This window comes from Paramormyrops kingsleyae, chromosome 16 (genome assembly GCF_048594095.1).
Source record: "Paramormyrops kingsleyae isolate MSU_618 chromosome 16, PKINGS_0.4, whole genome shotgun sequence".
NCBI classification, from domain to species: domain Eukaryota; kingdom Metazoa; phylum Chordata; class Actinopteri; order Osteoglossiformes; family Mormyridae; genus Paramormyrops; species Paramormyrops kingsleyae.
The window spans coordinates 22,067,127-22,083,249 of NC_132812.1; the positions used below are offsets into that span (position 1 = coordinate 22,067,127).

General features: G+C 44.2%; 2 protein-coding genes across 3 annotated transcripts in view; both read left to right on the forward strand.

Moving 5' to 3' along the window:
• LOC111858375 (activin receptor type-1C-like) overlaps positions 1-2,350 on the forward strand; it is a 20,751-nt gene extending 18,401 nt beyond the window's left edge. For both annotated transcript variants that reach the window (XM_023840123.2, XM_072700301.1), the window contains 2 exons: positions 406-536; positions 933-2,350. In XM_023840123.2, the coding sequence (XP_023695891.2) occupies positions 406-536; positions 933-1,052 (251 nt within the window). In that variant the 3' untranslated portion in view covers positions 1,053-2,350. The remainder of the gene's footprint in view (positions 1-405; positions 537-932) is intronic.
• A 3,783-nt stretch (positions 2,351-6,133) lies between these two features.
• LOC111858377 (cytohesin-interacting protein-like) lies at positions 6,134-15,880 on the forward strand. Its single transcript, XM_023840124.2, has 9 exons — positions 6,134-6,150; positions 9,699-9,939; positions 10,643-10,689; positions 10,832-10,886; positions 11,057-11,159; positions 11,291-11,384; positions 12,316-12,382; positions 12,683-12,749; positions 13,105-15,880. The coding sequence occupies exons 2-9, from the start codon at positions 9,766-9,768 to the stop codon at positions 13,500-13,502; spliced, it is 1,005 nt and encodes a 334-aa protein (XP_023695892.2). The 5' UTR covers positions 6,134-6,150; positions 9,699-9,765; the 3' UTR covers positions 13,503-15,880.
• Positions 15,881-16,123: the final 243 nt, after the last annotated feature.

A 16,123-nucleotide genomic window follows, 5' to 3' on the forward strand; every position in this document is an offset into this window, starting at 1 on the left:
CCCATTTCACAAATCAAGGTCCATTAAGACATGGTTGCAAGAACTTGACTGTCCTGCACAGATCTATGACCTCAACCCCATCAAATACCTTTAGGATGAACAAGATCGGCGATTGCGTGCCAGGCCTTAACGCCCAACATCAGTGCCTGATCTCACAAATGTTCGTCTGGATGAATGGGGAAAAATTCCTACAGACACACTCCAAAATCGTGTGATAAGCCTCCCCAGAAGAGTACCAGCTGTTACAGTGGCAAAGGGGGGGGGGGGACAAACTCCATATTGTTGCCTTCGGATTTAGAATGGGATGTCATAAAAGTTCCTGTGGGTGTAATGGCCAGGTGTCCCAATACTTTTGTCCATATAATGTAGATTTATAGTTGCTGATGCTTCTTCTGTCATCTGTAGGGAGCTGTGAAGATTACCGGTTGCCTTACTATGACATGGCAGGATCAGATCCTTCAGTAGAGGAAATGAGGAAGGTGGTCTGTGACCAACAAGTCAGGCCCAGCATTCCTAACCAGTGGCACAACTGGGAGGTATGGAGGATCATTCTTAACCAATGGCTATGAGGCAGAAGAATGAGGATCGCAAATTACATAAGGGGGGGGGGGGAGCATTTCTAAATAATGGCAAAGCTGTTTAATAAGGATGGATTGTTCCTAATCAATTGCTTTTAGCTGGGATAATTAAGCTGAAATTTGAAGTTTGGATAGTATCACACTAAACCTGGGATAGTTGTGGTATGAAGAGGCTGAAAAGAGGTCATATGACCAGGATAAAATGTCACAAGTTGTCATTCATGCTGGTGCTGGTGGTGGTGCTGCTTATCCGTGCCAAAATCCTGCCGATTTGTAGGTCATGTTAAAAATAGTCCTTCAGCCGGCTACAAGAATTAATGGAGAATGAAAATATATGTCTCTGTGTTGATGCAGGCGCTGAGGATCCTGGGAAAGACGATGAGGGAGTGCTGGAATGCCAACCCTGCTGCCCGACTCACTGCCTTGCGAGTTAAGAAAACCATCACTCAGGTGACCGTTGTCAAGACCAACTGATTAGCTAAGTTCGCTGCTGCACCAAGGTGGCTGACCCATCCAAGCAGGACACTATTCTACAATCTATCGGCCATGTTGTCTTCTTGCTGTGCTGGCCAATGTACGTCACTATGCACAAGAGTATCAAGTTATATATCATGTCAAGTTATACCGTCAGACATTATACCAAACAGCCGGCAATCTAAAGCTGACACAGAAGTTGACCTCCACAGGTGAGATGTCCTGCTTACATACTACATGAATTTGTGCAGGTTTCCATGTTACCTCATAAACACTGAAGCTCCCAGACTTGAAGCTGGCCAGTAACGCACACTGGTGCTATAAGGATAACATAAGAATTAACTAGGATCGCATCACAGGGCTGTCATGCAGAATCACGTACAACACAGGTGTCCTGTCCGTTTATCACGCATATCTCAAGGGGACCTCTTACTTTAGTCGCCATACCAGACAAAACATTTTTGTCTCCTTGTGTAGGAAAAGTTGGTCTGTATTAAGTGCTGCTGAGGAATTGTAGGGCAATGTGCTGCTGGACCACAGGGTTAGGCAATGGAGAATGTGACAGGAGGAACTCAAGGGAAGTCAGGAAATAATCCACTTAGCCAACTTAAAAAAGTTCACATACCTCACAGGAAGGACCTCTTGCAGTTCCCTCCGTCTAGCCGTCCTACCCTATAAACCAGTGTTTCCCCAATCTGGTCCTTGGGGACCCACTACCAGTCCATGTTTTTCCTCCCTGTCAGCTCCTTACCAGGGCAAGAACGTGGACAGTCTAGGTTCCCCAAGGACCAGATTGAGAAACACTGCTATAAACCAATTAGTGCAACAAGGATTATTAGATTTTAATTGCTTACGTTATTATGGTCGCAGAAAAGCTAAGAAACTCAGTTAAACTCAGGTCTATGTGCTTTATGAGCATCATCAGGAGGAAGAGGAAGGTGAAGCAGTCTGGATCACCGGTTCTCAGATCTCTCCTCAGGAATTGCCTGCAGCTCTGTGACTGAGACTGCAGGATTTATGCAAATCACGCCATTAATCAAACACCTCATTCTGTACATGTTTTTAAAAGGCCAATGTAAAATGTAAATAGCAGAAATATTTATATTATATATAAAAATTCTTATGTCCTTTGTTTTTTGTTGCTTGTGTTGTAAGTAAAGAAATTGTATTATTATTTTAAGTGCATAGTTTGTATGTAATGTCTCTTTGGACATACTTGTGTCTTTTTTGTTTGTTTGTGGAAACTGTTGGTTGATAAAGCTCACGGTGATGTCAGTGGTGACATGAATGCATTAAAATGTAGTCTCCAATGTTAACAGTGTCATAGTTTTTTCACATCCCATGCAAGTCATTCCTGCTCAGACAGTGATCATTACACTGCTTCCTGGATAGTCTACGTCAGTGTTTCCTGACCCAGCCCTTGGGGACTCCCAGACAATCCATGCCAGACTCCTACTGGGAGCTGGGAGGGAGCAAAAACATGGACCTTTTAAAATCCTTGAGGACTGGGTTGGGAAACACTGGTCTGCATGTATACAGTTGTTGTAAGGTTTGGGGGACATTGTGACCTGGACAGAGGGCAGCATAAAGGTAAGGTGGCCCAGTGGGTGACAATGTGACGTCACACCTTAAAGGCTGGGGCTTCAGTTCCTGGCTGTCCATTTCGAGTCTGCATGTGCGGTTCTGTTCGGGTGAGTTGGTGTCTCTAAATTGGCCAGAGTATGTGTTAGTATGTGCCCTGGGGTAGACTGGCATCCCCTTAGGGTGTCTCCTGCCCTGTGCCTCCTGGGAAACCCTCCAGTCTCACCCCAACCCAACTAGAGCCCTTTTGAAATATGGATGGGCGCATGGGGGGGGGGTCTGGAGCCTAACCCAGATGCTACAGGCACAAAGGCAGAGAACAACCTAGTATGAGACACCAACCCATTGCAGGGCAAAGCACACACAGGCAATCTGCTAACTCCAGTTAATCTCAACATGTTTTTTGACTGAGGGGGAGAACCAGAGTACCTAGAGAAATCCCCACCACAACACAGAAAGCGCATGCAAACTCTACACAGGCAGAGCCATGGCAGAGACTCGAACCCTCATCCCACAGATGTGAGGCAACAGTATTAACCACTAGGCCACCATATTTGAACATGCTAAGTTTAATACATTTAAATTATGTTAAAGTTATATTTGAAAGCGTCGCTGGGGATAGTCATATCAATGCATAATAATAATTACCGTATTTACAATTTTTTACGTTTGAGGTATCCCGTAATGAATGACTCATTTTGCTCTCTCACCTTCCCCCCCCCTGAGAAAAAAGCCCAGTCACCCATGTACATAATACCTATTTTTGCTCAGGTTTGCACAGTTACTACAATTTAGTTGCTCGGATTAGTTGTTACTTAGTTACACCCCAAATATGATTTCGTAAATTAGTCCATAATGAAACCCATCCAGCTGGTGTTTCCAGCACGTTTCCATGGAGACGTCGCAGTCAGCTGCGTGGCTGACCTCTGCCTGCAGAATCGAGTGCATGGCCAGCGGTGGCAGCACCGACCGCGAGCACAAGGCTGGCCTCCTTCAGCGGGCAGGAAGGGAACACTCAGTAAGCAGCGGCTGATTTAACAAACAGATGAAAGTGATTCAGAGAAAAACAGAGATAAAATCGATCGAGGCGGTCTGTCAAACAGTAAACCTGAATGAAGAGCAGACCTCTGTTTCCAGGCCACCTGCAGCTTAATAATTGAAGACTGTCCACTCTTGCTGTCTTTTTTTTTACTGAGAGTATAACAGAAACTGGACTTGCAGTTTGAAAGATGCCAGGTTTCAGCATCTTCTAGGAAGTGTTTATGTCATCTGGTTCAAGGAACTGCTCTATTCAGTCCTACTTATCAATGCTTCATTTATCAAACCTAAATCTGAAACTTCAAGCTAAACTGCAGAGGTCAGGGCCACAAATGTACATGCTCTGTTCTGCAATCTTGCAAGGGCTACATTGTTTGATGGGATGTGGAGATTTGCACACAGCCACTAGTTCAAAAGATATGATTGATGCTTTAAAACTTCAACAAATTCATTATAGTTGTATCTAAAGTAAAAATGTTACTCTGGGCAGGATTGGAATATCTTGGCTGCAGAAGGCTACGTGACTTGCACAAACTCTCTAGTAGATGGTTGTAAACACATTTCTTCCAAAAGCAGACTCATAAGAATTGGAGGTATTTGGCCCTAATTATCCTTTAAATCATTGTGTAGCTAATAAAAATTACCCAGAGACATAAGTGTAGAAAGAATTCCAATAGCTCCCACCACCCCTGTAAGGTAGCTAATGGTATGAACTCCTAGGAGAAGGTTGTTAGTTCAAGTCCCAGGCTGGAGTGCTGGCATGAAGTGATGTTTTATTTGCACAAGTACACTGGATTGCTGCTTTTTGCATATTCCATCTTGCTCTCCCTTGTAAGGTATATACAGGAGAAATTGAAACTTGGAGTCCTAACACAGGTTCAGCCATTCATCTGGTGCCCTTTCCTCAAGGACCCAACAGCAACATCACTCTGCTGGTCCCCAGGCTGAAACCAGCAACATTCTGCTTATGAGTGCAGAGTCCAAAACTGCTAAGCCACAAGCCACTCCTGCGGGGGCTATGGTACTGTCATTAAAGGTACGGTACCTCAATCGTACCGGGACACCCCAGGACTTCCTTATTGCAGTTCAACAACGAGCCTGGAGTCTCGCCAGCTGCATAAATGTGTGAATCACTTTCCATTAAGATCATCAGCTAAGTAAAGTAGAGCAGGCCACTGTGAATTTTTCAGTGGCACATGCTTCAAATTTACATTTTCCTCGTTTGAATGATTTGGTTTCATTGTGGGGACAGACACTTCATGCTTTAGAAATCGTAAATTCCAAATGAACTCCCTTCATTTCTGCAGCATATAAGATGGAGGAAAGCAGAACCACTCCTTCATTCTACCTTCACTTAGCTGGTTCTTTTATTGCTGTTCTCTGTGTCTGAGAACTTGCCAGACTGGGAGATACAGCCATTTCTGCAGACACTAGTTGCATTCTGCAGGATCACTTTCTGACATTAAGCAGTACAGGCTCTCAGTAGGCCTGGATCCCATCTCAGACTGCACAGGAGTTGGGGACAATCTGGATGGGTTGTCCACCAACCAAAGAGCTCCTTAACATTTATGTTGAAATTTCATCCATTCACTCAGTGCAGGCCTACATAGCTTCTCTCGTTTACCATCTTTACATTTGTTGTGTATGACTTTGTGCATATGATGCTTACTGGATGAACTGAAAGTATGTTGCCACCACAAGGACCCATGTCGGTTTTACATATAAGCTCCAGCGATTTCTATAACGGGCAAAATATTACCCTTCTGAATTTGCATCCCATTTATAGGGTTTGCTTCTCCAGGGCTCTGGACGCCACTGCAGTGACTCCTAAAGAGCCGACCTTCGTGAGACTGTAGGGCTGAACTCCTTCAGCCTGAGGATTCTGGGATCGATACAATATGTTTTTATTAAGGCTTTTGTTTAGCTGCGTCTGTCCGTTATATAAGACTATGATCCCTGCACACTGGTCATTTGTAAATGGATCATGCTTAGTAGGGATTGCTGACTTTTCCAGAAGTTTTCACCGTTGAATGAAAAAGGCGATTTCAGATATGTTAACCCATTTCTGTTTCACACTATTGTGATACTGTACTTGTGAGAAGTCATGATTGAGGACTGAATTGGGGCTGTCAGTTGGCCAGAGGAAGCCTTTACCATCACACTTGGCCCATTTGCGATACTGTAATGAGTCAACCTGTGTGCTTACTGTGACTGACAGGACTGCAGCGTCAGCAGTGAGGAAAAGCCAGACCCGAGTCGCGTTTGTGGTTTCCGTGCCTCGCCTTTCAAAGTTCTGGCGGTTCTCGTAAAAGGGAATTCAGAAACGCATTTCGGTAAAGAGAGAAAAGTCGTGCGCCACTAAGATAAATTAACACTACGACAGCTATTTTCTACAAACCAAAAGAAAATCCTCCTCACTCTGCTTCGCCTGTCGACACACGGAAACAAGCATCGCCACAACTCCATCAACCGCGTCGGGGTAAGACAGGAACACAGGCAGTTTCAGAGTTATTTTTCAATGATGCGTTTCTGTGTTTCTTCCGCACTTTCATCCTGTATGCAAGGAACTGCCTTTACAAACTGAATGTAAGAAGGTACTGGTGATTTAGTCTAAAGCTGATTTTCATAGCACTCAGTAACCTCTGCCAGCTGTAATGAACCGCAAACTGTTATATAATAATCTACAATATAATTGTCTGTTCTAACAGTCTGCATAACAGGTATTGTTTTACTACTGAATAACCTCCTGTTATATGTTGCAAGGTATAAAAAAAATCTCCACATTAAAACTGCCACATATCTACTGGCACCCAGGTTCAGCAAGTAAAAACAAATAAAATCAGCTTTTATTTGTTCTTACTTCATGTTTACACACACAGACATTGCCAACGGTTACTGCCTGAAAAAATTCAGCTAAATTTACTATAGGTGACCCCAAAGTCCAGGGCTGATCTTTACTCCCGGTCCAGCAATGCTGTCAATGCAGTTACATGTTGCACTGTGGCCCTGAGCTATGCTATTTAATGCCACCATATACCTGTATATACGCCATCTTGATTTTTAGAATCAATGTCATAAACAGCTGCATGGGAAACACGATGTGGCGCCGTTTGGAACACGTTTAAGGTGCTCCTATTTCCTAATAGCTATTTTAACAATTGGTCTTGAGATAAACAGTACTGTGCGAAAGGCAGTCAAAAGAAACGTTTAAAGCTATTTATCTGGGTAGCATGTGCACTTTTGCTCAGAGCAAAAACCACAGTTTCACATTAGAACTTGTGAAAATTAAGAGTAACACAATAAAAACTCTCAAGAATCTCTTCTGTTCTCCAAAACGTTACTGATATCTAGTTGGACAGTTAGATGAACAGCTTCAGTTCCCAAATCTCCCCTCAGGGGCAGCCCAGTATTTGTTAAAATTTCACCACTAGTTTAAAAAATCGATGAGATATTGATTAGCTATATGAGTTGTGCTAGTGGTCCAGTCAAAAAGTACATGGGTGCATTGGATGGTTGCTGCAAATACCGGGGTGGTTATAGCAGACATTTTGAAATGGCCAAGCTGACACACTTTGACAGACATAATATCATAGTTTTACATCAATGTGAAGATCATTTAAACTTCATTTTCTTTGGCTGCCTATGACATTTACACAGTACTGTACAATCCATTCAAAGCATACATTTTCAGAACATCGGGCTTGAGTTAAATGATGCTTCTACCACCTTTGCGGTCTTGAACTCCACAGAGCAGTGTGTCTAGAGTCTTTGTGGTTGGAGGAGGATTTCATTTCAGGTCATTTCATTCTTCGACTTCTGAGGTACTTTTCACACCTTGCCCAGCTAAGGCAGGAAGATCACGGTGAGGCAAGTTGGAGATGCCATGCTTATCTAACCTGCAGGCCACAGCTGACGCCGTGATGGGGGTGACCCCAATCAACACCACTGCCACCATTCCTGATTTTTAATTACAGCACAGACTCCATGTGATCTGGATCTCTAGAGGTCTGTGGGATGTCTCACTGAAGGAAGAGAAAGGAAAATAAAGACAAATGTTTGGTGGAGAGATTTATTTTTGGGATGGTGAAAAAAAGAGGAAACCTGCAGGTCGGTGCTGACAAAAGACTTCAATCACCATCGAGAGAGGGAGAGAGAGAGAGAGAGAGATGCAGTGCTATAAGTGTCTTGGCATCTACAACAGTGACAGGTTGGACTGGCAGGACAACATTGAGGAGGACTACAAGGCTAGAATCCTCTGATTTGACCAGTCTGTCGTAGCCAACGTCATGATACTTACTGAGTCTGGACTCTAGAGAAGTGTGGGGTAACCAAGCTGTACTCCAGCCTGAAAAGTAAGGCCCCTACTGTACCGGTCAGCTCCTTACCAGAGCTGATGATGATCACAGGAGTAACTAGCCCTTTGATTATGGGTCAATGTAGGCCCAGGCCAGTCAGGGTGCCCATGCGGACGCCCTAAAATGGGCACACAAGCATCAGAACTAGACCTTGGAGCAATGGAGAAGATCATCTGGTCTGACGAATCCAATTTCATCATTTTATGCTTTGTATCACACAGGCCAGCCTTCATTTACATCCCACATTGATGAGTCCTGGCCGCCCAAAACCCTGTCATGGTTCATGGCTTTTCCCTCCTCAGCCCGCTCTCAGTAGGTACTCACCACAGCGGACCCTGAGCCCACAAGCCTTACCGTTTCAGAGATGCTCTGACTCAGTCGTCTGGCCTTAATGACATGGACCTTATCAAAGTCACGTCTTATCACTGCCCATTTCTAATGCATTGTGTGTCGACCACAAGAACTGAATGTTAGCTTATGGTCTAAATTATCCCAGACCTGCTTGTATTGTTTTTAACAAGACCATTAACGTTATTTTTTTAAAATGGAGGTGGTCATAATGTTTTGACTTATATAGTATTTATTTATTTGGGGAGAGTGCTACTGGTGTAAAAAGAGCAACTTTTATGAATAACTTTAATCTTAATCCTTAATCCTGCCCAGTGGTGGAGGAAGTACTGAAGCTTAGTACTTAAGTAAAAGTACAAATATCCTGCAAAATATGTACTCAAGTAAAAGTAGAAGTGCTACATCAACAATCTTATTTAAGTGAAAGTACTAAGTACTTACTTTTAAATTTACTTTAAAGTATTTTTTGAAGTAAAAGTACTCACACAATGGTTTGTCTCAACGTCTGGGGTGTGCCATTTTGTAAAAGAATAGTAGATATACTGACTTACGCCTCTACCGATGTCATTGCTCATAATAATTACAAGCAACTAAACAGTATATGTGTATTGGCTCTGGGTCCATGTCTTCTTGAAATCCAGCCAGTCTACCAGCTCGTGCTGCTAATTGACGCGCGCTCTGCCATCATTGGAGCTAATAAAGCCACCTGATTGGTAGGAAATGGCAAACAACGCCAGAACGCAATAGGCTAACTATTTTTTCATGCAAGATTTTGAGGAAATTGTGTTCATAAAATGTAACGACTAACGGGATAAATTGTAGAAATGTAGTGGAGTAGAAAGTACAGATAATTGCCGCAAAATGTAATGGAGTAAAATAAAAAGTATGCATTATTATTTTTACTTAAGTAAAGTACAGATACGTAAAAATGTACTTAAGTACAGTAACGAAGTAGAAATACTTCGTTACATTACACCACTGATCCTGCCACGTATGGCTACCATACCATTACTTTTCATTAAGTGCACATTATACTCATAGAGGCCCAAATAACTCCTGTTAAGGCTTAATGTCATTTTTAATGTTCTACTAAAATAACAATTAAAAAATAAACATGACCTACAGGAATGTAGTCCATATAGCTTGGCCCACATGGCAAAACGCATAGAGATTCCTGTCCCTTGAAATGTAAAGCAGAGCTGTCACTAACACAGATTAATAATGGAACGGGGTGGTACCTTATTGTGGGCGAAGACGCCTGGCAGGTTCACAGCGATCACATGGGGAGCATTTCCGTTCTGAAACACTTTTACTCTTCACGCAGCCCAGAACCCGAGCTCACAAGCCATGCGACACTCTGCCGTGACCAGGGGACACCTGTGAGCTCCACAATGAACTTCAGCAGGATCAGAAGGCGAAACAGCCAGGACAGCTACGTCCAGAACGGCGCCCCAACGGGGAAGGCGCAGCTGTGGCAGCGGCGATCGTTCAATAGCTGTAGCGATGTGAAATCCATGCCGAATGCGGTGACAACCTTCGGGACTCTGCCCAGGGTGCAGAGGCAGGTGAGCAAAGTGCATTGCTGCATTAAAGTGCATTACTGCATTAAAGTGCATTACTGCATTAAACTACATTTACATGCATTTTTGAGGAGTATAGAACAAGGAATAAACAAAACATTTTGCTTGCAGCTTTTTAGTGGGAACAAATGAAATATTTTGCATGCAACTTTGCAATAAAATGAAGCATTTTCCATGAAAATGTAAGTTTTTTGCCATTAAGGGGAATGCATCCATTAAATACAGTTTGAGTATACTACGTTTCCTGCATCTTGATTTGAAATTAAATAATGTGTTTAATCGATCTAAAGGGCATGTCTGGTATATGCCTGTGGGCAACGATGGTTTGATTGTTGAACCAGTGTGGGCATTTGCGAATAATCTGCATGACAAAAAGAAAAAAAACAGCTATGCATCATTTCGAGGCTACTGTTTTTTTCTTATGATTTGTTTTTTTATCTGATGACTGTGTGTGAAATTTTTGTGGGGAGATGATTTTATGAATGAGAGCATATAAACATGTTTGCTGATGAAACCTACTAAGCACGTTTTGTTCCTAAAATGTTGTCTTGCTATCTTTATGACTAAATAATGTTGCACGATATCATGACCAGTTGCATATACTCTCGATAGTGCAGGCGTTTGCATACTTAACAGCAAGACAGTGAGAGTTGTACGTGTCTGATGTAGTGCAATGTCGTTCCCTCAGGTCAGTCGATCTCGCTCTAACTCCCTGGTAGACTACACCGATGTCAGGTAACACCCCACTTTCCTTTATCTGTTTCGATCAGCGTCCTTTTACAGCATCGAGGGCTTGGGGAGTTATTGCTGATGTCGATGTCTGCCGCTTCCATATTCATTGAGTCTGACTTGTCTCTCTTTAACGTGTGTTGCTCAGGACAACAGTTTCGCTGGAAAAGCAAGACAATGAAACATTTGGATTTGAAATTCAGGTAAGGCTCTGTTGCTGCACTGTTTCAGTACTGAGTCTTTACAAAACCACAGATCAGTTGTGTAGCATTCATTGCAGTTGGGTTGACTCTCTGTGGGTTGCTTCCCACACTGGGGGATGGGGTCCTCCTCAGCTGTTGATGATGTTTGGGTGTTTATTTTGTCTGGACAGACCTATGGTCTGCGAGCACAGAACAGCACTCTGATGGAGATGTACACCTTCATCTCATCCGTGCAGCAGGACAGCCCGGCTGAGCGTGCCGACCTAACAGTAGGTGAGCCCACCCCTCCTCCCACTTCCTCCACAAACTTCCTCTGAAATGCTCTCTTGCAGACACCCACCCATGTAACACAGCTAACCGCTGAGGTCCACCACCCCTCAATCACCCCCCGTTTCTCATGCCAGGTGACATAATCGTCACTGTCAACGGCGTCTGCACGGAGGGGTCTGCACACCAGTGCATTGTAGACCTGATCATGGAGTGTACCAACATTTTAACGTGAGTATGCTGTAGCGCTGCATTGCTGGGGTGCCCCTGAGAAGATCCCATGACAATCAGGAATCTGAACTTGCGACCAAAGCCTGAGAATCCAGGAAGGCTTTGCATGCTAATTATATCATATTTAGACATACAAATGCAACTAATGCAACTTTTCCCCAATATTCACTAAATTTAATTTAAGAGATTAAGACTGATTGGTATCAATGTGCTCTTGGTAATAGTTCCCCCTTACAGACTGCACTCATAAATTATCATGATATATTATGCTAATCAAAACATGTTTAACGGTAAACTGCACGATTAACGATATCTGGTGACAAAATATGACATCTGACATAAACAGGGCCTGCGATCTCAGTTTTGGGGTGGCTGCTGTTACTCGCAGTTCCTATATTTAGTTGCGCCACCGTTACTTACAGTCTAGAGCTGAACAGAGAAAACACGAAAATAGGCGCGAACCGAAATCCTTTCTGCATCTGCCTTTTCTCGTCAGACTTATTCTGGCGAAAACGTGAGGTTTTGTTTCAGTACCATTTACGTCGTTAGACTTCACAGCCACAGCACTGGTATCCCCACTGCCATGCATTGCTGTTTGTTCAGTCCCATCAGCAATTCATTCATGTTGGCGGATCTCACTTGCCCTCTTAAACATTGTATTTCCAGCACAATAAGTCTGATTGCGGTGCTGAATATTACACTCCCTCAGTCCGATTATGCACCCCCAAGTGGGAAAAAATAAGAAAAGCAGGGGGCTTTTTTACATTGATGTGTATTTTAAAATTATATTGAGGATTTCATCAGTGTAATTTTAGGTATGTTCTAAACGTCATTGTAACTTACGCTGTAACAAGTCATTGTAACTTACGTTACACTGTAACTTAAGTCACCGTAACTCAGCACCTCAATTGTCTTTTCACCTGGCCGACAGGATCGAGACGGTGGGGGGCACGGCCGTGAAGATGATCGAGCTGGATCGGAGACTGAGGCAGTTGAAGGTACGTCTCCCCCCTCCCCTTCCCGCTTCAGCTGATCGCACTCTCCAGGAGATCTTTACCGGATCCGGCAGCATAACATCCGCTGACCTGAGCGTAAAACTAGAGCTGATCACCCAGAAACTAAAAACAGCTGAGCTTTTTTCTGGGAGTGACCCGTGCAATGAAGTCATGCAGTAATCACTTTAGCACGGCTTTCGAGCCTCAGCGGTTTGTGAGCGCTGAGGCGTTTCCGCCGCGTGAAGAGTCCGCGCATCTTCTCACGGCCCTTTTCTCACGTGATCCTTTTTTTCTCCCGCTCAGAAAAGCCTGCGTGACAAGTGCGTGGAGCTGCGCGCACTGATGCTGAGAGAGCGACACCTTACCGGAGGTAAACCGACAGGTGCAGGATGTCCTCTCTGCTTGCATAACAAAAAACAATCCATGTTCCTGTAAATGCCCGCTTTCTCAGATCATGTCTAACAGGCTGACGGCTTCCGTTTACCATGCAAATAAATTATTTGGTGAACATGTGCTTATCAAATAATGTACTTTAATTGAGACCATCTAAAACAAAAATCTAAAAAAAAAAAATCGTTCAAATTTTTTAGATGATTAAAATGCTGCTGTGACATCCCGGGAAAAAATGGGGGGGTCCTATTATTGCTCAAGGTCCTGTGCTACAGCTCAAATTAGCCTATGTGCAAGTGGCCGACCCAATGAGGAACCCTCTCTTCTGTTTCCAGGCAATCTCAACGACTGCCTGTCGCTGGACTCGGCGGGGTCTGTGGCCTCGCCTGGTGGGCGGAGCGGTCTGCGTTTCTCCAGCGACAGCAGCTGCCGCAGCTACACAATGGAGGACAGCGAGGACACCAGTGTGTTCGAGGACCCGAGCCCGCAGAGCCCAGCGGGGGACGACGCCTGCTTCTTTCCCGCCGACTTCCCGCTGCGTCCGCCCCAGACCTCCTTGTGCCGCACACGGAGCGTCAGCCAGGGCAGTAGTGGCTCGGTCTCTCCGCGGTGGGATCTGCCAGAGGCTTCCTCGCCATTCGGGACAGTCCCCCGCAGGCTGAGACAGGGCAGCGTCAGGAAGCGCTTCCTGAAGTTCATTCCTGGGCTCCATCACTCCGTGGAAGAGGAGTGACCGTGCAGCCGGCCCCAGGGACACGTCAGCATTACCGGCACGACACGAGATGGGACTCGGTGCCGACCTCCATGCAAACACGTTCGGAAAGACTTTCTGCCACACTCAATTTTCACAAATAAGAAACATTATAAATGATCATTTTCCCGTAGAGTGAAGCAGACTTGAATGTTTGATATGAGTTACAAGTGATGAGAGGTTGATACACCCCACCAAGTAGCATTATAATTCTGAAAAATATATTCTGGTATTTGTGTGAATATATGTGAGGGCACAGCAGTTGTTCCTGTCTGAAGTTACACATCTGTGACCTTTTTTGCCACTGCGCCTCTCTACTCATCACTGGGTGACTTTGTGCTATTTAGGATTCAGGTCACGTCATGCTTTCTATTTTTGTTATGTTGTTTTCCATTTGTTTATCTGATGCCTTTATCTCATACATCAGATAGGGTAATCTTTTAAGTATGCACCCTGGGATTTGAACCAACAACCTCGTTAATGCAATGCTCTCTTTTTTGAGCTGCAGGATGTACTTTTTCAGTTTAAGGTTTGGTTTTCAGCAGGTTCAACTTTAAAGATGGAGAAAAAACTCCATGTGGTCGTGCTTAGACAGAAAATGAATTCTTCAAACAGAGCAACAAGCATTAAGCGATGGACGGATGGATTTTTTAGGCTAACTAAACTGAGAATCCACCTTCATGGACGGCTTTGGCTGAAGGCAGCGCCATTATGAGCCCCCTGACGATGGTCTCAAGCTCACACTTCCTTCTGGGTTTCTTTTCTGTTGGCTTCAGCTGTCTGTCACACTCAGTACATGCATCTGTGTTCATATTTACAGTTAAAAGGAAGGTTCCCACGTCAGAACTGTGACCCACCCTGTAAATTACATGTATCTTTGTAATTTTTTAACACTTGCACACATCTTTTGTGAGTTTGCATTGCAGAACTGGATACTGATTTTTTTAGGCCCCCCTGTCAGAGTTAGGGGCCCCTATCAGAGGCAAGGCAGCAGCAGACTGTGGCCCCTACAGCTTCAGAGGTCCTGGGGCAGTGGGGTGAGCTGACCTTTGAGGGCAGTACGCCAGCAGCATGTCTGCTCGCGGTCCCTCAAAAAGCTGCAGAGAAGTTGAAAACAGGATGTGGGTGTCTGAAGGTGTGAAGCGTGCTGGCTGTCTTTCCGCAGCAGCATTCTGTGCCCCCCCGCCTTGGATATTTACACACGCCAACCCATCTCGGTCGGCCAGTGTCTGGTTCTGCTGTTTTCTGCATTTGCAAAACTTTGTGTTCTTATTTTCAACGCAGGACCTCAATGTCAGAAGGGTCCAGCTTGCTTTTTTATACGAATATCGACTGCATGACATTATTTTCCCATGTTTGTTAACAGCAAAACTCCATCAATTACATGTTTATATTAAAAGCACAAATTAAAAAAAAAAATGTAAAAAAAAAATGTTGCTTATTGAGAGAAACATTCATTATTGAGAGTGACATTTAAAAGTACATCATTCAAGGCTCAGAGGGTACATCTGTAACGACTGAAGTATAGGGTTGGAGGTTCGAATGGCAGCCCTGCTTTGTGCATGTGGAGTTTGCCTGTTCTCTTCCGTGTTGAATGGATTTCCTTAGGGTAACCCCACTCCTGCACAGGTAGGCGAACTGGTGCCTGTGAACCATATTGACTGTCTGTGTGGGTGTCTGCTTTGCTATTAACTAGCATCCTATCCAGGGTGTTCCCCAAACACAAAGGTGTTCCCCTAAAGCCGTGTCCAGCTTGCTGATAAGTATTGAAATATATTCATTTCAAATGCAGAGTGACCCCTATATAGTGTTAAACTTCATTTGAAGTCATGAACACCTGGGGTTGAAGTTCTGTTGTGGTCCTCAGCAAACTGATGCGGTCTGATTCTGATTTTGCTTTTGCTGAAAGTGGAAATGTGGTTTTGGAAAATGTGAGTTTCACACTTTTCAGCTGTGCACTTACTGCGTGCAACTGTGTTCCTTTACAGGTTTGCCAGGACTTTGTAGCCCCCTCAGTAACATACAGCCATGCTCTGGGGAGAATCAGAATCAGGTTTATGTGGTACGTTTGCTGGCATACACAGGGATTCTGCCTCCAGGTGTCAATGGCTCTCCTGTGTCTTTACATGGCAGCTTTTGGAGAACAGGAGAAATTTCTGTTTATTTTTTACAGTGTTACTTGTAATTTTCATATGTTTTAATGTTAAATTGTTTTCCCCCCCTATGCAAACACACCTTCCACCCAGATAAACAGCCTTAAACATTTTCTTTGACTGCCTTAAGACTTTTGTACAGTACAGTATTGTAACCCTCTCTGTTTGTTAGCGCTCCAATTAAAAGAGCATATCATTTAGTAATCAGTTTGACTTAGATGTCTTGTACTTCAACCATAGTTCCCAGTATAAGGAAGTAAGTGGGGCGCTGGAGGGTTTGGGTATTTATAAGGCACAAAGAGGTGTGGGAGGTTTGACGTTGTTCTCTCTGTAAGGGGGCCGCAGGCTGTCGCCACACCCAAACCACACCAGAGACGTTAACCCTCAGGTTTCGCTGTGCCCTGTGCTCTCTGCGTCAGCCACGGAGTTCAGCCATGCGGGGTGTCTGTG

Bases quoted from the DNA above. Each gene is read 5' to 3' on its own strand.
- LOC111858377 (XM_023840124.2), top strand. From the start codon at position 9,766: ATGAACTTCAGCAGGATCAGAAGGCGAAACAGCCAGGACAGCTACGTC. The intron at 10,887-11,056 runs GTAAGGCTCTGT...TTGTCTGGACAG, and splicing joins CATTTGGATTTGAAATTCAG to ACCTATGGTCTGCGAGCACA. The intron at 11,385-12,315 runs GTGAGTATGCTG...CCTGGCCGACAG, and splicing joins GAGTGTACCAACATTTTAAC to GATCGAGACGGTGGGGGGCA.